The sequence below is a fragment of the Scophthalmus maximus genome, chromosome 17 (genome assembly GCF_022379125.1).
Source record: "Scophthalmus maximus strain ysfricsl-2021 chromosome 17, ASM2237912v1, whole genome shotgun sequence".
NCBI lineage: Eukaryota > Metazoa > Chordata > Actinopteri > Pleuronectiformes > Scophthalmidae > Scophthalmus > Scophthalmus maximus.
Genome location: NC_061531.1, coordinates 17,298,168 through 17,311,647, shown reverse-complemented (window position 1 = coordinate 17,311,647; position 13,480 = coordinate 17,298,168). Strand labels below are relative to the sequence as shown.

The 13,480-nt window shown below is 47.5% G+C and overlaps 1 protein-coding gene and 1 long non-coding RNA gene across 2 annotated transcripts; one reads left to right on the top strand and one right to left on the bottom strand.

Moving 5' to 3' along the window:
• The first annotated feature begins 5,210 nt into the window (after positions 1 to 5,210).
• On the top strand, positions 5,211 to 9,887 carry LOC124849442. The gene is made up of 4 exons (XR_007029871.1): positions 5,211 to 5,752; positions 7,362 to 7,441; positions 7,751 to 7,796; positions 9,529 to 9,887. It is a non-coding gene; the product is annotated as an uncharacterized LOC124849442 (long non-coding RNA).
• An 886-nt stretch (positions 9,888 to 10,773) lies between these two features.
• On the bottom strand, positions 10,774 to 12,618 carry LOC118288225 (titin-cap (telethonin)). The gene is made up of 2 exons (XM_035614077.2): positions 12,249 to 12,618; positions 10,774 to 12,135 (listed from the first exon to the last, which is right to left on the bottom strand). Exons 1-2 carry the CDS (start codon positions 12,395 to 12,397, stop codon positions 11,745 to 11,747), a joined length of 540 nt encoding a protein of 179 aa, XP_035469970.1. The 5' UTR covers positions 12,398 to 12,618; the 3' UTR covers positions 10,774 to 11,744.
• Positions 12,619 to 13,480: the final 862 nt, after the last annotated feature.

Below are 13,480 nucleotides of genomic sequence, written 5' to 3'. Positions count from 1 at the left end.
TAAACTTGTTTCATTTGTGTTACAATATTAACAGCCGTAGGTTTTAAACTTTAAAAAAAGGTGCAGGTCTCATAAATCCAAACCCCAAGTCCACGTTGCATGAGTCATTAACAGGCAAATGTGCATATTAACACTTAGCATTCACAGGTTTTGCTCTCACATGTGCCATTTTGTGCAAAAAAAAAAAAAAGAAGCTTAATCATATTCAGAAGAAGCAGATGTCTGCATTAAAATAATAAAACAGACAAACAGAGAGGCACTTTTAGGCTTTGGGAGTCACTGGATGAACATGCTCGTCCCCCACGTGCACAACCTCCCATTTGAGGAAATCATAAACTCTTTCTTGATTGAATTAAATTCTAATGAGCCTCCAACCAGAAGGGGAAGTTTGAGACGGAGCACGATGACGCTGAGGCTCGTTATCCGATGTGCAGGGCCCCCCCTCGGGCGTACAAGGTCGAATCTAATTCTCACGAGGGACGGCGGCGAGTCGCAAGGCTCCACACCGAACCATCATTCATCTCTGTCTCCGGTCCGTTTTGACCGGGGATCACATCTGGGTGAACTGTGCATCTGGACACACACACACACACACACACACACACACACACACACACACACACACACAGATCCGGTCAGAGCGAGGAGACAGCTCGGCACTTGGGGGATTTCAGAGCCAAACAGGAGAAGGGGCGCTTGGCACAGGTTGTGTCTGATTAAGTCAGCATTCGGAGAGAGGAGGGGGGCACACCATGAGACACAATGACACCAGCTTGGCTGCCGTCGACGGACACAATCGCCATTGGGACTAATCAAGCCCCCCCCCTGCCAAACACAAAAATCAAACGTTCAACAGAATGGCAGCTCGTCCTGTCGAAGGCGAATGGTAATTAATACGCTTTTTCTCTAATGGCTGCATCCTGTAGAGGAGACAGTGAAGTGTCTCATCCCATCGATCTCCAATGAAAATCACTTTTATTGACCATAAACCGGTATCATCCCCGTCGACACACCCCTCCCCATCCTCCCCTTGCACTCACGTGTGCATTTAAACTGGCAAATGCAAGATAATTGGTGTCTGTGGCTACACAGCCAGTTTGTTGTGTATTAATAAACTCGGAGCAGAGATGTGTTAATTGGCTCGAGATGGTGGTAGGCACTATAAGACGCCTGCCCGCAGCCGGAGGAGGAGGAGGAGGAGGATGAGGAGGACGAGGTGGTGGGAGGGCGTCTGTCAGTCAGCACTGCTCCTTAGGGAGGAGAGAAAAAGAAGAAGGGAGCGAGAGGAGATGTATTCAAAGCCTGATCTGATACCACGTCTCAGGCTTCATCCCAAAGAGGGTAACATTCACCCTCTCTGCACTGTCCTTCACTTTAACATATTTCAAATAGTCGGCCGTGTCACTGTTGCGCTCTCGTAGATGTCATCTCATCTCCTCTCCTCTTTGTTTTTTTTCCCATTCACAATTACAGAAGATTGCAAAATGAGGAAGCCTCCTCTGCAGGGATGGAGGTGACGCCGGTCGGCCCCTCGTGAGAGAAAGCACCGAACCTTTTCTAATCAGGGACGGACTAATCACGCGCCGGCGGGGGCTCAATCAGAGAGAATTACAGCACCGCCAGAAACTTATGACAAACCCACAAACACACTGGACTTTGAGCACTTGTTGTTGGCAACGACTTCCTTGTTTCTTTTAACGCCTTTAAAAGCAGCGAGACGAAGCGAGAGGAAGACGACAGCGACGACGACACGGAAACCTTAAAATAACCGATTGTACTTGTGCGTACATTATCTAAAGAAATCTTTCGGCACACCGTGCACATGCACACACATCCACACGTGATCGTGAACACACACACACACACACTGATACCACCACATTCAGGCTGCAGGGTGGTGTTGCCATAGGAACGGGGAAAGGTAATGACCATGTTCTTGAGCTGATGCCACCGGGGGAGAGGGGCAAAAGAGGTGTGTGTGTGTGTGTGTGTGTGTGTGTGTGTGCGTGTGTGTGTAAAGTGAGTCAGACTTATGAACTAATGACAAGAGCTTTAGATTCAAATTTTCCATCACACTTTTCGCCATCCGCCAAAACCATCGCCGCAGCAATTCCACACACGCATGCTAATAATAAAAAAACAAACATTCCTATCGTATGACATTTAAAGAAAAGGCAATAAGTTCCAGGCAACATGTGATGCGGAGCTATTTGCTGCTAATGCACCCGGCTAATGGGGTTTAATGCTCTTAGCCTTGATGCAGAGACAACCGCCTCCTGGGGTATGAATAAATGATCCCTAATGCAACGAGCCAACCCCTTCAAACCACCGATGACCACCTCTGTGAGTCCGTGTGTGCGAGTGCGATTAAATATTAGTGAGAAGTGCAAATAATTTAATCACACAGCTCAGCAGCCCATTCCCCATGGAGAGCCAGTTAAGTGTCAGGAAGCTCCGGGGTCACGTTCAAATCTGACATATATCAGCTATGTACATATGTGCTTCATGACGTGCTCTAATTATAAACTGTGGATAGTATTCAAATTAATATTTAACAATATACCAACTACAACGCAGTCCAAACTGTCCTACACATGATCACGTGGTTAGTAGTTTAAAAGTAGAAATAAAAAAAGAAAGTGGTTATAACCTAAGTAATTTATTTGTCATGAAACTTAGTTAATGAAAGTGGGAGCAATCCACAACTGTACAAAAATGTAATGAGTTCTTTCTTTGGCACCATCCCTCAAACCAAGTTTGATGGAAAATCAGTTTGGTAGTTGTTGTTTTTTTTGCGTAATCCTTCTAACAAATAAATGGAGGAGGTAATAACGGTTATAGTTAAATCCTCAGCTCTTTGCGGCCCTCAGATTCCACAAGATGTTGGGGAAACCTTCCTTCGAGATTCTGCTCCACGATCGACGTGGTCGTATCGCATCCCTTCTGCGCATTACGCCGTGAATCGAATGTTCCACCGCGTCCCAAAGGTGTTTCACGTTGGCGACACGGGGAGGTGGCCGAAGGTTTCGCTGAACTCCTCGACGTGTTGGCGACCGCCAGTTCTGCTTTGTGGAAGGACCGACTGGAAGATGGTAGACTCTGTCAGCAGAGCGTCTGCTCACTGGATACGTTGTTGTTGTTGTTTTCTTTCTTTCCCGCCATTCAGTGGGAAATAAAATAGAAAGAAATCCCATGAGATCATCTGTTTCATGAAAAACTCAAACTGGCCTGTCCGGCACCAACAGTCATCTCATGGTCAAAGTCACATTTTCTCCACTTTCTGACATTTGATGTGAACGTTACTCAAAGCTTCTCACCTGCATCCGCACGATACACAGTTTGGATAGTTGTATTAATAAGCAGATGTACAGGTGTGTTCCTAATATAGTGCACAGTGAGTGTATATAGCTACTAACACGATCAGGGTTAATAATTCAATTTTTTGATCACAGTGTTGTATTAAATGAGTGAAAGTCAATACATTATATGGTGCCTAAGTGGTCTACACTTTGGGAGGAGAATTACTCGACTGTGGTGATGTTTTCCCGTCACTTTCGCTTTGTTTCTACAGTGTAAAATTACAACAAAAACAAACAACCTGTGTGTGTTTCCAAAGCAGTTGATGTGAGGTGCCTGGGCTGCACTGGCCAACAGGACCAGAATTATCTTCATATGGGTTGCCAATTAAACATAGTTAATTAGTTTCCCCATCCCTCACATAGTTGGTCATCACCTGCTGCTGCGGTTGTTCCTATCCCCCCCTCCCCCCCATCATCCTCCTCCTTCATCCTCCTCCATCCTCCTCCTCCTCCTCCTCCTCTCTCTCTCTCTCTCTCTCTGCGTGACGCTTCCCTTTGTGTCACTTTGCCCACTCGACTACGGGGGGGCTTTTTAAAAATAGAGACGATCCACCCAGATTACAGCGTTTTAATTACAGAGCTGGAGATGCGACGGGGGTGTAGAAGGCCCCCTTCCACTGACAGGGGGTGGCGAGGAGCGTTGGAAGGCAGAGTGGATGTAAACTGTGTGCTAATTAGTGTCGTCTGCCACGGCGGAGCTCTCGGGCTGTAACCGTCTATTATACAAGCGTTGTTGGCACCGTGTTGTTGGCACAGGGTGGCGCGCTCGCAGCACCACGCCTTCCACGCACACCTGTGGCCACATCACCTTTTAAATATTAATGCGCCCAAAAATCAGCCGTGGGGACACTGGGAGCGGTTTGGCACAAGGGGCCGCCGCATCACAGTCGAGCGATGACACTAATTGTGCCGGAGGAAAAAGACCTGGGTTTAAGACATATGGATTTTGACGCATTAAAGTCAAAATCTCGTCTTAATCCTCCACCCTTTTTTTAAAGAGTTATTCTAAGCAGAATAAACACATTATAAATGGTTAACATTGTAAAATCCACTGTATGAAACACCCACTGTGGCTGTGTACTGTTAAATGTTGGTGGATTTGAATTATTAATATTTGTGAATGTTTATGAACAAAAAGATACCCTTAATAATTGCTTAGAACTACAATTGGATATGGTGTAAATACAATCATACAAATGTATAAAAAACCTTTGTGTGTGGTTTTGCAATGGTTTCTAATGTTATCGTCCACTTTTTAAAAATATATTTTATATAAATATTGACTATGTACCCAATGTTGCATCCATTAATATTTCCTACAGCAGTTATTGGCTGTAAACCTTGCACTAACTGGTTATTTACTAATGAATAAATGCAAATGTAAAATGTAAAATTTTGTGATTTGTTTGATCTCCATCTTGGGTTTAACATCTCATGAGCACAATAGTCAGTGGGTTGTAATTTGTTTCCTATTAGTTGTTGACTCACACGTGTGAGCAAATAAAGTCTTACCTCATTTCACACTGTTGATATCGACGACATTACCCAAGTTTTGATTTGATATCAATTTTACAAAAAAAAACTAACTAACAACACCGTTTTATGTAGAAACAGTCCCTAAGTGGGTGAATAATTTTTTTTTATAAAATCATAGTTTTAGTTCGTAGAGTTGCCAGCTGCTCTGCTTCTGAAGTGAGATTAATCACACAAAGCCGCCCGTATACTGCAAACTGCAGGTCAATGTAGTGGTCACATCACAGGCCGTGTGTGTGTGTGTGTGTGTGTGTGTGTGTGTGTGTGTGTGTAGGTGTAGGTGTACGTATGTGTTGTGTGGGCGAGTGTGTGTGTGTGTGTGTGTGTGTGTGTGCGCGTGTGCAGACTGTAGCTTGTATTTCTTTTGGCACCTTGGCAACCTGCTATTGTGCGCCTCTGCACTCCAGCAATCAGGATATAATGTCTCACCGTCGAGTATCGGCTCAGGCGCTCGCGTACAGTAGATATTCATGCGTTGGTTTGACCGGTCGTGTCTTTGTTTTCAATGAATCTGCTCTTCTTCTGCTTAGTGTTTCTGAGTCTTACATCACAACACAATTATCTCTATTCCATTACAAGGAGTGATGTTTTTAATATTGTTTGCATACGGGGCGGGGGGGTAATTGTTTTGATGGTTTCACCCCCTCTTCCTGAGGATTAGGAGTTGCACCTCCTGTACAGTGCAGGGAGAGTCTGCAATTTTTATTCTCAGCCACTGTGCCTCCAGGCAGTGAACCTCATTACTGTCCCCATCTCTCCTCCCCAGTCTCCTCAGCACCACCACCCTCCTCCCCCTGCAGCAGCAGCTCCCGGTGACCATGATGCCTCCCGGCCCGGCTCCCTCCGTCAGGTCGAAGAAGGTATGGCAGACTGTCACCACACACACATGCCTGGATGTCGAGATCTCACCCTGCCTGTCACACCGACTGCTGGGAAGCACTCGGGTATATTATTCACGGTGGCCACTCTTGAGCCTGGACAATTGCATCAAAAATGTGTGTGCAAGAGTTTGTGTTGTGCCTGTGTTAAATGCACGCCCGTGTGCTGCAGCACTGTTCATTATTTCAATTTTTGGGGATTCAATTATTGAGAATAAAGTTTCGTGCGTCACTGGCGCCTATTCCCCGAGACTCGGTGGTTTCGGATGTCTCCCAGCAGCCTCTGCTTTGTGAGCAGCGACCATTTACTCTGCAGCTACAATGTACAATGTGTTCCCAAAATGTCAAAAAGTCTGCACAGATTTAAAGAGACTGCCTAGGCCCGGCGACTGTGTCACAATCCAGTGCCTTAACTCAAATTTAATTCACTTAAAAAAAAAGAAGCTGTACTGTACGCTGCCTGGAGCAACTTTGCATTTCGCCCCTGGAAATTTGTCAGTGAATTTGACATATTGTCACGACCCAAATCCGGTGGTTTGATTTACTGTCCTCTCACTGCAGGAGCTGAATGTTCCTCCAGTTTCACTCCGGATGGTTCACGCACTCTCTGCGCCTGCCATAGTTTGCATTGAAAACAAAAATCAAATTTCTCTTTGGTGTATATCTATAGAGTTCTCAGTTAACATGAATTGACTGCTAATGTTAAAAACTGCATAGGCTGACGTGTGTGAATTTTAATATTTTTTTTTATCTCATTTGCTTCAGTTTGTTAAGTTAAAATTCTGTGTTTGTGAATGTGGAGCTGTCATATCGAACATGTGCTGAATGACAACCACACGGTCAATTAAAAGTTTGTGCAGCTTGCAGGAAAAAAAACACAGAACAGTGAATTTGCAAACGCGAATGAATTCATAATTTCCAGTTATGTTTAAGACAGGTTGTTCATCCGACTCATAAGAGGCAAATCCGTGTTTCAGTGAGTCACATGTTCTTTGCATGAATATTTCACAGACCCACATTATCCGACATCATCGCTATATGATTCATGAAACTTTCTGAACCCCCTGCAAGACGGAGAAATATCACAAAGTTTGACCAACTTACTGAATGTTGCATCATGGCGCTGACATACAACTGGTTCCCTGAGATATCATTCATACTGTCTGGGAAAAAAAAGGCATTAAATAATTTATCAGGGTAACAAATATTTAAAAAAAAAACATAGTCGGGTCACGTATATTAAAAAATAAGCTTTCAAAATGACGGTGGAATATAATGGCCTTTTTTAAAACCTTTGTCACGAGGCCTTTTTTTTTTTTACAGGATATTGCTGCGAGGGATTTGAATAATTTACCCTGATGAGACAATGTCAAATCAAAAAAAGACTAAACAAATACTGAGTGACAGGGAGATGTGAAAGAGGAATCTCGGCACCTCGTTCACCCGCTCGGTTCGACACAATGTGGGTTAATCACCTCGTCACCTCAATGGCAGCAGGACCGAATGGTGGGCTGATGACAGAGATAAGAGAAATGAGTGTTGAGTGTGTGTGTGTGTGTGTGTGTGTGTGTTTGATATTCTCCATACACAGACCTTGTGGAGCTGATGATGATCCAGAACGCCCAGATGCACCAGGTCATCATGAGCAACATGACCGCGTCAGGCTCTCGGGTCAGTCGGATACTCCGCCCCTCCGGGGTCAGGGGTCAGCTCTTTCAATTTTCAATTCTGTAGGTTTCAAAAGATGAAAACTGTCATAACAAAAGAAACTCAGTTTGTATGATATAATAAAGTTACTAAACTTGATTTCATTTACTTAGCTGTCCCTCACTACTGTTCTAAATGAGTAAACAAATCATCTATTTCGTTTCCAAAAATAAATCATTCCTGAGTCAAGAATCCACGATCTTTCTCAGGACCTTGGTCCTGCACTGATTTACAAGCGCTTGACGTGTTTCTCCTTCTTCCCCCCTGCGTCAGACTCCCAGAGATCTGGTCATAATTCAGGAGACTGAAGACGACCCAGGTACGTTTCACCATCACCATTGTTACCATGCTGCCCCACAGCCGTCCCGCCATTCACGGGCCACACACACACACACACACACACACACACACACACACGCGCGCGTCTGCCGAGGAGAAGACCGAGACGAACCCACGTCTGCTTCAGCGCACGGAGACAGGTGATCGGGAAAAACTCCTCCGTGTCCCCCGTCACCTCTCACACGACCACTCATTACTGCTGCTGCAGTAGATTTGAACTGCCAGAAAAGCTAATAATATGGATAATGCTGACAAGTGATCAGATTTATTTAAGGGGCAGTTTTTATCAAATCGTCACCTGAGGGGCTCACTAAAACTAAAACTGCTCAAAATCTATTTGGATTCCGTCCTTTTGTGGATTTATGACTGTGATGATATCGTATTTTGATTGTGTCTCGATGTGCTGGAGAGTGGCGCGTTTAGAAAGTGATTATTCCTGCCGTTCAACTGAGGTCACAGCTCGAGGATGGGACCACGCACAGCAACAGTTCACCTGAATCAGTTTTTTTCTATGAGACAGTTAATCCCATTTTTGGGAAATAGCGAGGAGGCAAAGGGAGGAATGCTTCACTCCTGAAGACCGGTTCTCACCCTTTGACTAACTGTCAAACACTATTAGGGGAAGGAAGGAAAAAGTAGACGGGGAGAAGTGTACATGCAGCCCCCTGAAAAATCAGTGCGACTAAGCTCCTTTCTCTCGATGAGACAGGGAACTTTATGTTCCTTCTCGGCTGAAGTGAAATAGACAATTTACGTACTATCTAGTGTAAAGGCTTTAAAGTGACCACCATCATCGCTGATTCGCACCAGGAAGATGAAACATCCGGATGACATGAATATTTTCGAATGTTGTGCGAACAGGCCTGCTGTCCCTCCTCCTCCTCCTCCACCTCCTCCTCCTCCTCCTCCACCTCCTCCTCCTCCTCACCCTCCTCCACCTCCTCCTCCTCCTCCTCCTCACCCTCCTCCACCTCCTCCTCCTCCTCCTCCTCCACCTCCTCCTCCTCCTCCTCACCCTCCTCCTCCTCCTCCTCCTCCTCCTCCTCACCCTCCTCCACCTCCTCCTCCTCCTCCTCCTCCTCCTCCTCCACCTCCTCCACCTCCTCCTCCTCCACCTCCTCCTCCTCCTCCTCACCCTCCTCCTCCCCCTCCTCCTCCTCCTCCTCCTCCACCTCCTCCTCACGATGCGAAAACCTACTGATTGGGAGACAATGCCGTATTGATTGTGAACGGCTGATGGGATGAGTTCATCAGATGCGTTTAACCCGAATAATATTCAATTTTTTTGTGTACCTTTCCCATATAAAGAATGACAGTGAGAGCTGGAGCAGAGAAGAGGAGAGGATGATTGTTAATCCAGTCCAAAAAAACTACCTTGAGTTTATTCATCTTCACTCAAAGATGATGATTTTGACTTTATGTTTTGTCATCGTCTTGCTTGTTACGATGACGAGTGTCTCGTGTTGATTTACAATCAATGAAACAGGCAGATAAATGTGATATTGTACAAATGTTGATGGCATGTTTATACCCTCACTTTATTCAGCATGCATTGCCTAAATTATACAGTAGGGGGCAGCAACACATATCAAATGAGTTGCGTTCACAGTAGCCTTACATGTTGAAGAGGCCACATGCCACATACTGTGTAGCACGATGTGACAACACGTTGAGATTTTTTTTGGCGTAACACTGTGTGACCTTGTCTTCAGACACACGGTGATGAAGACACAGAAGGACACGAGGCGGCACAACTATCAATCCCTGCAGTTGGAGCAAGAAAATCCTGCAAGCGTGCATGAATATCTTGCAAATTTGTGGATTAAATTGAAGATTAAGAAGAAAGGGTTCGGGGGTTAAGTATGTTTTTTTTTCCAGTTAAAGGAAGATGCTGAGCAAACGTACAGTCTTGACTCTGCATTAACTAGTTTGCGGTGGCAAGATTGGTGGGTGGGGTTTTCCCCCCAAAATGAGAGCAGGGATGCAGCCGCGACAGCTGAAGCGTAGGAAAGAATTTCAATGTCAATTTGGCGGATTGGCCTGAGACAACAACGACACGGCAGCTCAGTGATCCCCACACTCCTTTGGCGTCCGCTGAAAATAGTGCCAGGGGTTTGGAGGTTGATTTGGAGTTTTGGAAACTGGATTATGCTGGGAGGGCCGTGGGGTGGGGTGGGGTGGGGTGGGGGCAGCACATGATTCAGCAGCAGTGTGGGGACTGGGCAGGCAGCAGCACACTCCAAATCTCTGATAAAACACCAGGATCAAGAGCTCAGATGAGGAGAACGTGCCGGCGCGGCTGCCTCTCCACTGTCTCCGGGGCGATGCTCGTGTTTACCCAGCTATTAATATCAAACCAAACACATGCTGCCTATCACAGGGAGACAGGAGGGAGACAAGAGGGAGACAAGAGGGAGCGAGAGAGACAGGAGGGAGAGGCACAGTAGGTCAGGACGGGTTAAAGAGACAAATATATAATTCTGGAGATGGATGAGAGCACTGAGTAAACTGTAGATTCAGAGATGCGGTTCATCCAATACAGCTCTCGGGGGAACAGTGTGTTCTGTGTTGGGAGGTGGAACATGGAATCTAAATGAGGGATGCAGCCGGTGGGGTTTGTCCGGAGGCTGGAGGAGGACACATGTGACAGTAGCCAAATTGTGGGATACGGCTCCTCTGGCTATTAATATCTGCTTATCTGGCATGTCGGCCATCGCGTTCCCTCAGGAAAGGTTTGCTACATTTCTTCAAATATTTTCCATCAGCATTTGCTCCTTCTAATCTTCCTCATATATACATATATGTATATTTATATGTATTTTATATCACATCATTCTTTATGTTGTATGTGTCTTTGCAAACCAAACCTTCGTCTTAACACGGAACTCCTCTGCTTCAACCCCAAAAATGATGATCCAAGTATTGGTTCTTTTAGACAGAAAACACCAACAGCCAACAAGTGTTGAGCAACGTAGCTCGTTTTTTATTCGTAAAAATTTTAAATACCTACAGGACAAATTATTGCAGACATTTCAAAAAAAGGCATTCACTACGTGTGAATCTGTTCCTCTATCGGAGCTGCCGCTCGGCTAAAACACAGCAGAACCGTTAACAACGCGGTGAAGAACAGGTTAGTAGTTTCTCCTATGTCCTCTTGATCCGAGGTGTCAGCCTGCGCACGCACGCACACACACACACACACACACACACACACACACACACAGAAGGACACACATATGTACAGCCGCAGTGTGTGTTGTCTTCTCAACACAGAGATCAGAGACCGTCGAGATCTTCAGGCCCGGATCCTGACTGAGGCCTGTTCCCCTCGCCCCTCCTCTTCCTCTTCCTCTTCTTCTCCCTCTTCCTCTTCCCCTCTGACTCTCTCGCTTCCTTTTTCTCTCCCACTTCACGGTTTGCTACCTGCCGCCATCTTCCTGCATCGCCTTCCACACCTGGTTACAAGCTGTGATCCATCGGTCAAGTGGCCACCAGAGCACTTTCATTTAACCTTTGTTGGGATTTCATGCACATTTCAAACACGAAAAGAAGGTCAAAAGGGGGGAAGTGCAGGCACGCACGCAACAGTTGTGTCACCGTGACTCAGCAGACTCAGCGGCGGCCAGCGCAGGCAGACAACAGCCCCGCGGCGCAGCTGAGCAGCATGCACCTAATCTGACTCTCCATCACTAAGCGAATGGGCTTTTACACAACCGTTTCTAATACCACGTGACATTTATCTGCTGCCGTGTGCACCAAGAGACACGGACAGAGCTAGAAAAAAAATTTAATAATCAGCAGTAAAAGGGGGTTTATGATAAATGTCACGAGAGATGAATCTATATACATCTTGTCCTTCCGGACAAAGACTATCCTCCTCCATCCGTCATCCCCCTCGTCTCTCCCTGACATCCTCTCCTCTGTCCGTTCACCCTCGCTGGGCCTCCACGGACGTGGAGCGCCCCAGGGCCTTGGGCGCCTTGGCGAACTCCATGAGGGTCGGCTTGACCGGGGGCAGGTCCCTGGTGATCTCGTCCACGGTCCTCTTGCTGGGCCAGGCTCCGTCCGGAGTGGGGGCGGGCTGCAGGTCCTCCTGCGCGTGCGGGGCCCCGCGTCCCAGCCGGACGCCCAGCTCCGCGGGGACGAAAATGGGCAAGGGGAGGGTGTTTCTCTTGGGCAGCAGCCGGTGCTCCCTCACCCCCGACTCCACGGTGCCCACCCTGAAGACCCCGGAGGGGCAGGTCTGGGTCAGGGCGCGGGCCTGCCACTGCCGGGACAGGGTCTCCCTGCGGGAGCTGTCGTTCATGTCCATCGTCTGTCTGCGGGAATCAGAGAACAGATGAGGTCAGACGCTGTGAACGCAGGGAGCAGATCGCAGGCTACATGTTGCCAGGACAACAGAAATGCTTTTCCTCTGTCCGTGAGCTCTCACCTGTCCTGAGGTTGAGTTTTGAGACGCAGGCTGTGCCAGTCGGCGCTGTAGCTCTCCCTCTGAGCCCTGTTCTCCTCCCGTACGCTGCAGGCCAGCTCGGCTCCCACCGCCGCGCCGCTGCGCTTCTCCAGGACGGTACAGATCGGCATCTTTATCTGCTGCGGGGGGAGATCTCGACTCTCAGACGTAATCGTTCCCCAGTGGCTCGTGGGCTGATCAAGTCCAAAAGGTCCGGTCCGGTCCGGTCTGGTCAGAGATGCTCTTTTCCAAGGGAGTTGTGATGCTTCGAGCTGGCTGGAGTCGTCTGGCGTCCGCTGGCTTCTCTCTGTGGCGTCTGTGTCTGTTCTCTGGGTCGGTGACCGGGGGGGGGGGGGGGGCGACCACTTTTATAAACGTTCTGTTGCTATTTCTGATCCGTGTTGTCACTCCACAATCATCGTGCGTGCGCCGACATCCGACCCCGAGCGCTTCCATGTCTCATTCCCTGAGAGCTGGAAGAAGAGCCACTCTGAAGGGGGGGGGGTTAAAGGTAATTGGACTGAAAATCCCCTTGATTCTCAACTTGTGTGCCCGGTCACACCAACATTTTCCACTTCAGCTGTGGGACACAGTGTTTTAGGGGGGGAGGGGCACGTATCATGGGACGACACTCTGTGTCTGGGGGGATTATAACAATGTATGTGGACAGACACAAACAACAGGTTTGGTCTTGGCAGAGGAATCTCGATGAGGTCTCGGGCCTGATGTACACGACGGCAGCGGGCGACACCTCGTCGACGTGGAGAGCGGACAGCGATGCAGCTGTTCGCACACGAGAGGACATGTGGGGGCCACGCGCGAGGAATACAATGTGACGAGAGAAGTTCACGGCTTGGCTTCATCCCATCGTTCATTACATATATTACAGTAAATACAACAGCTGTGCTCTGTGACAATATATCGGCGCCCCCACACCTCATTAAATGCCATCACAGTGAGCAGCTTCGTCCCTGGTGATACATTACCGCGGCGACAAGCAAGTCATAATCAACTCAGGTTACAGGCCGGGAAGCACAAGTGAGAGAGAGAGAGAGAGAGAGACACACACACACACACACACACACACACACACACACACACACACACACACACACACACACACACACACACACACACACACACACACACACACACACACACACACACACACACACACACACACACACACACACACACACACACACACACACACA

Coding starts and splice junctions, on each gene's coding strand:
- LOC118288225 (XM_035614077.2), bottom strand. CDS start 12,397: ATGCCGATCTGTACCGTCCTGGAGAAGCGCAGCGGCGCGGCGGTGGGA. Junction 12,136..12,248: donor AAAACTCAACCTCAGGACAG/GTGAGAGCTCAC, acceptor TGATTCCCGCAG/ACAGACGATGGACATGAACG.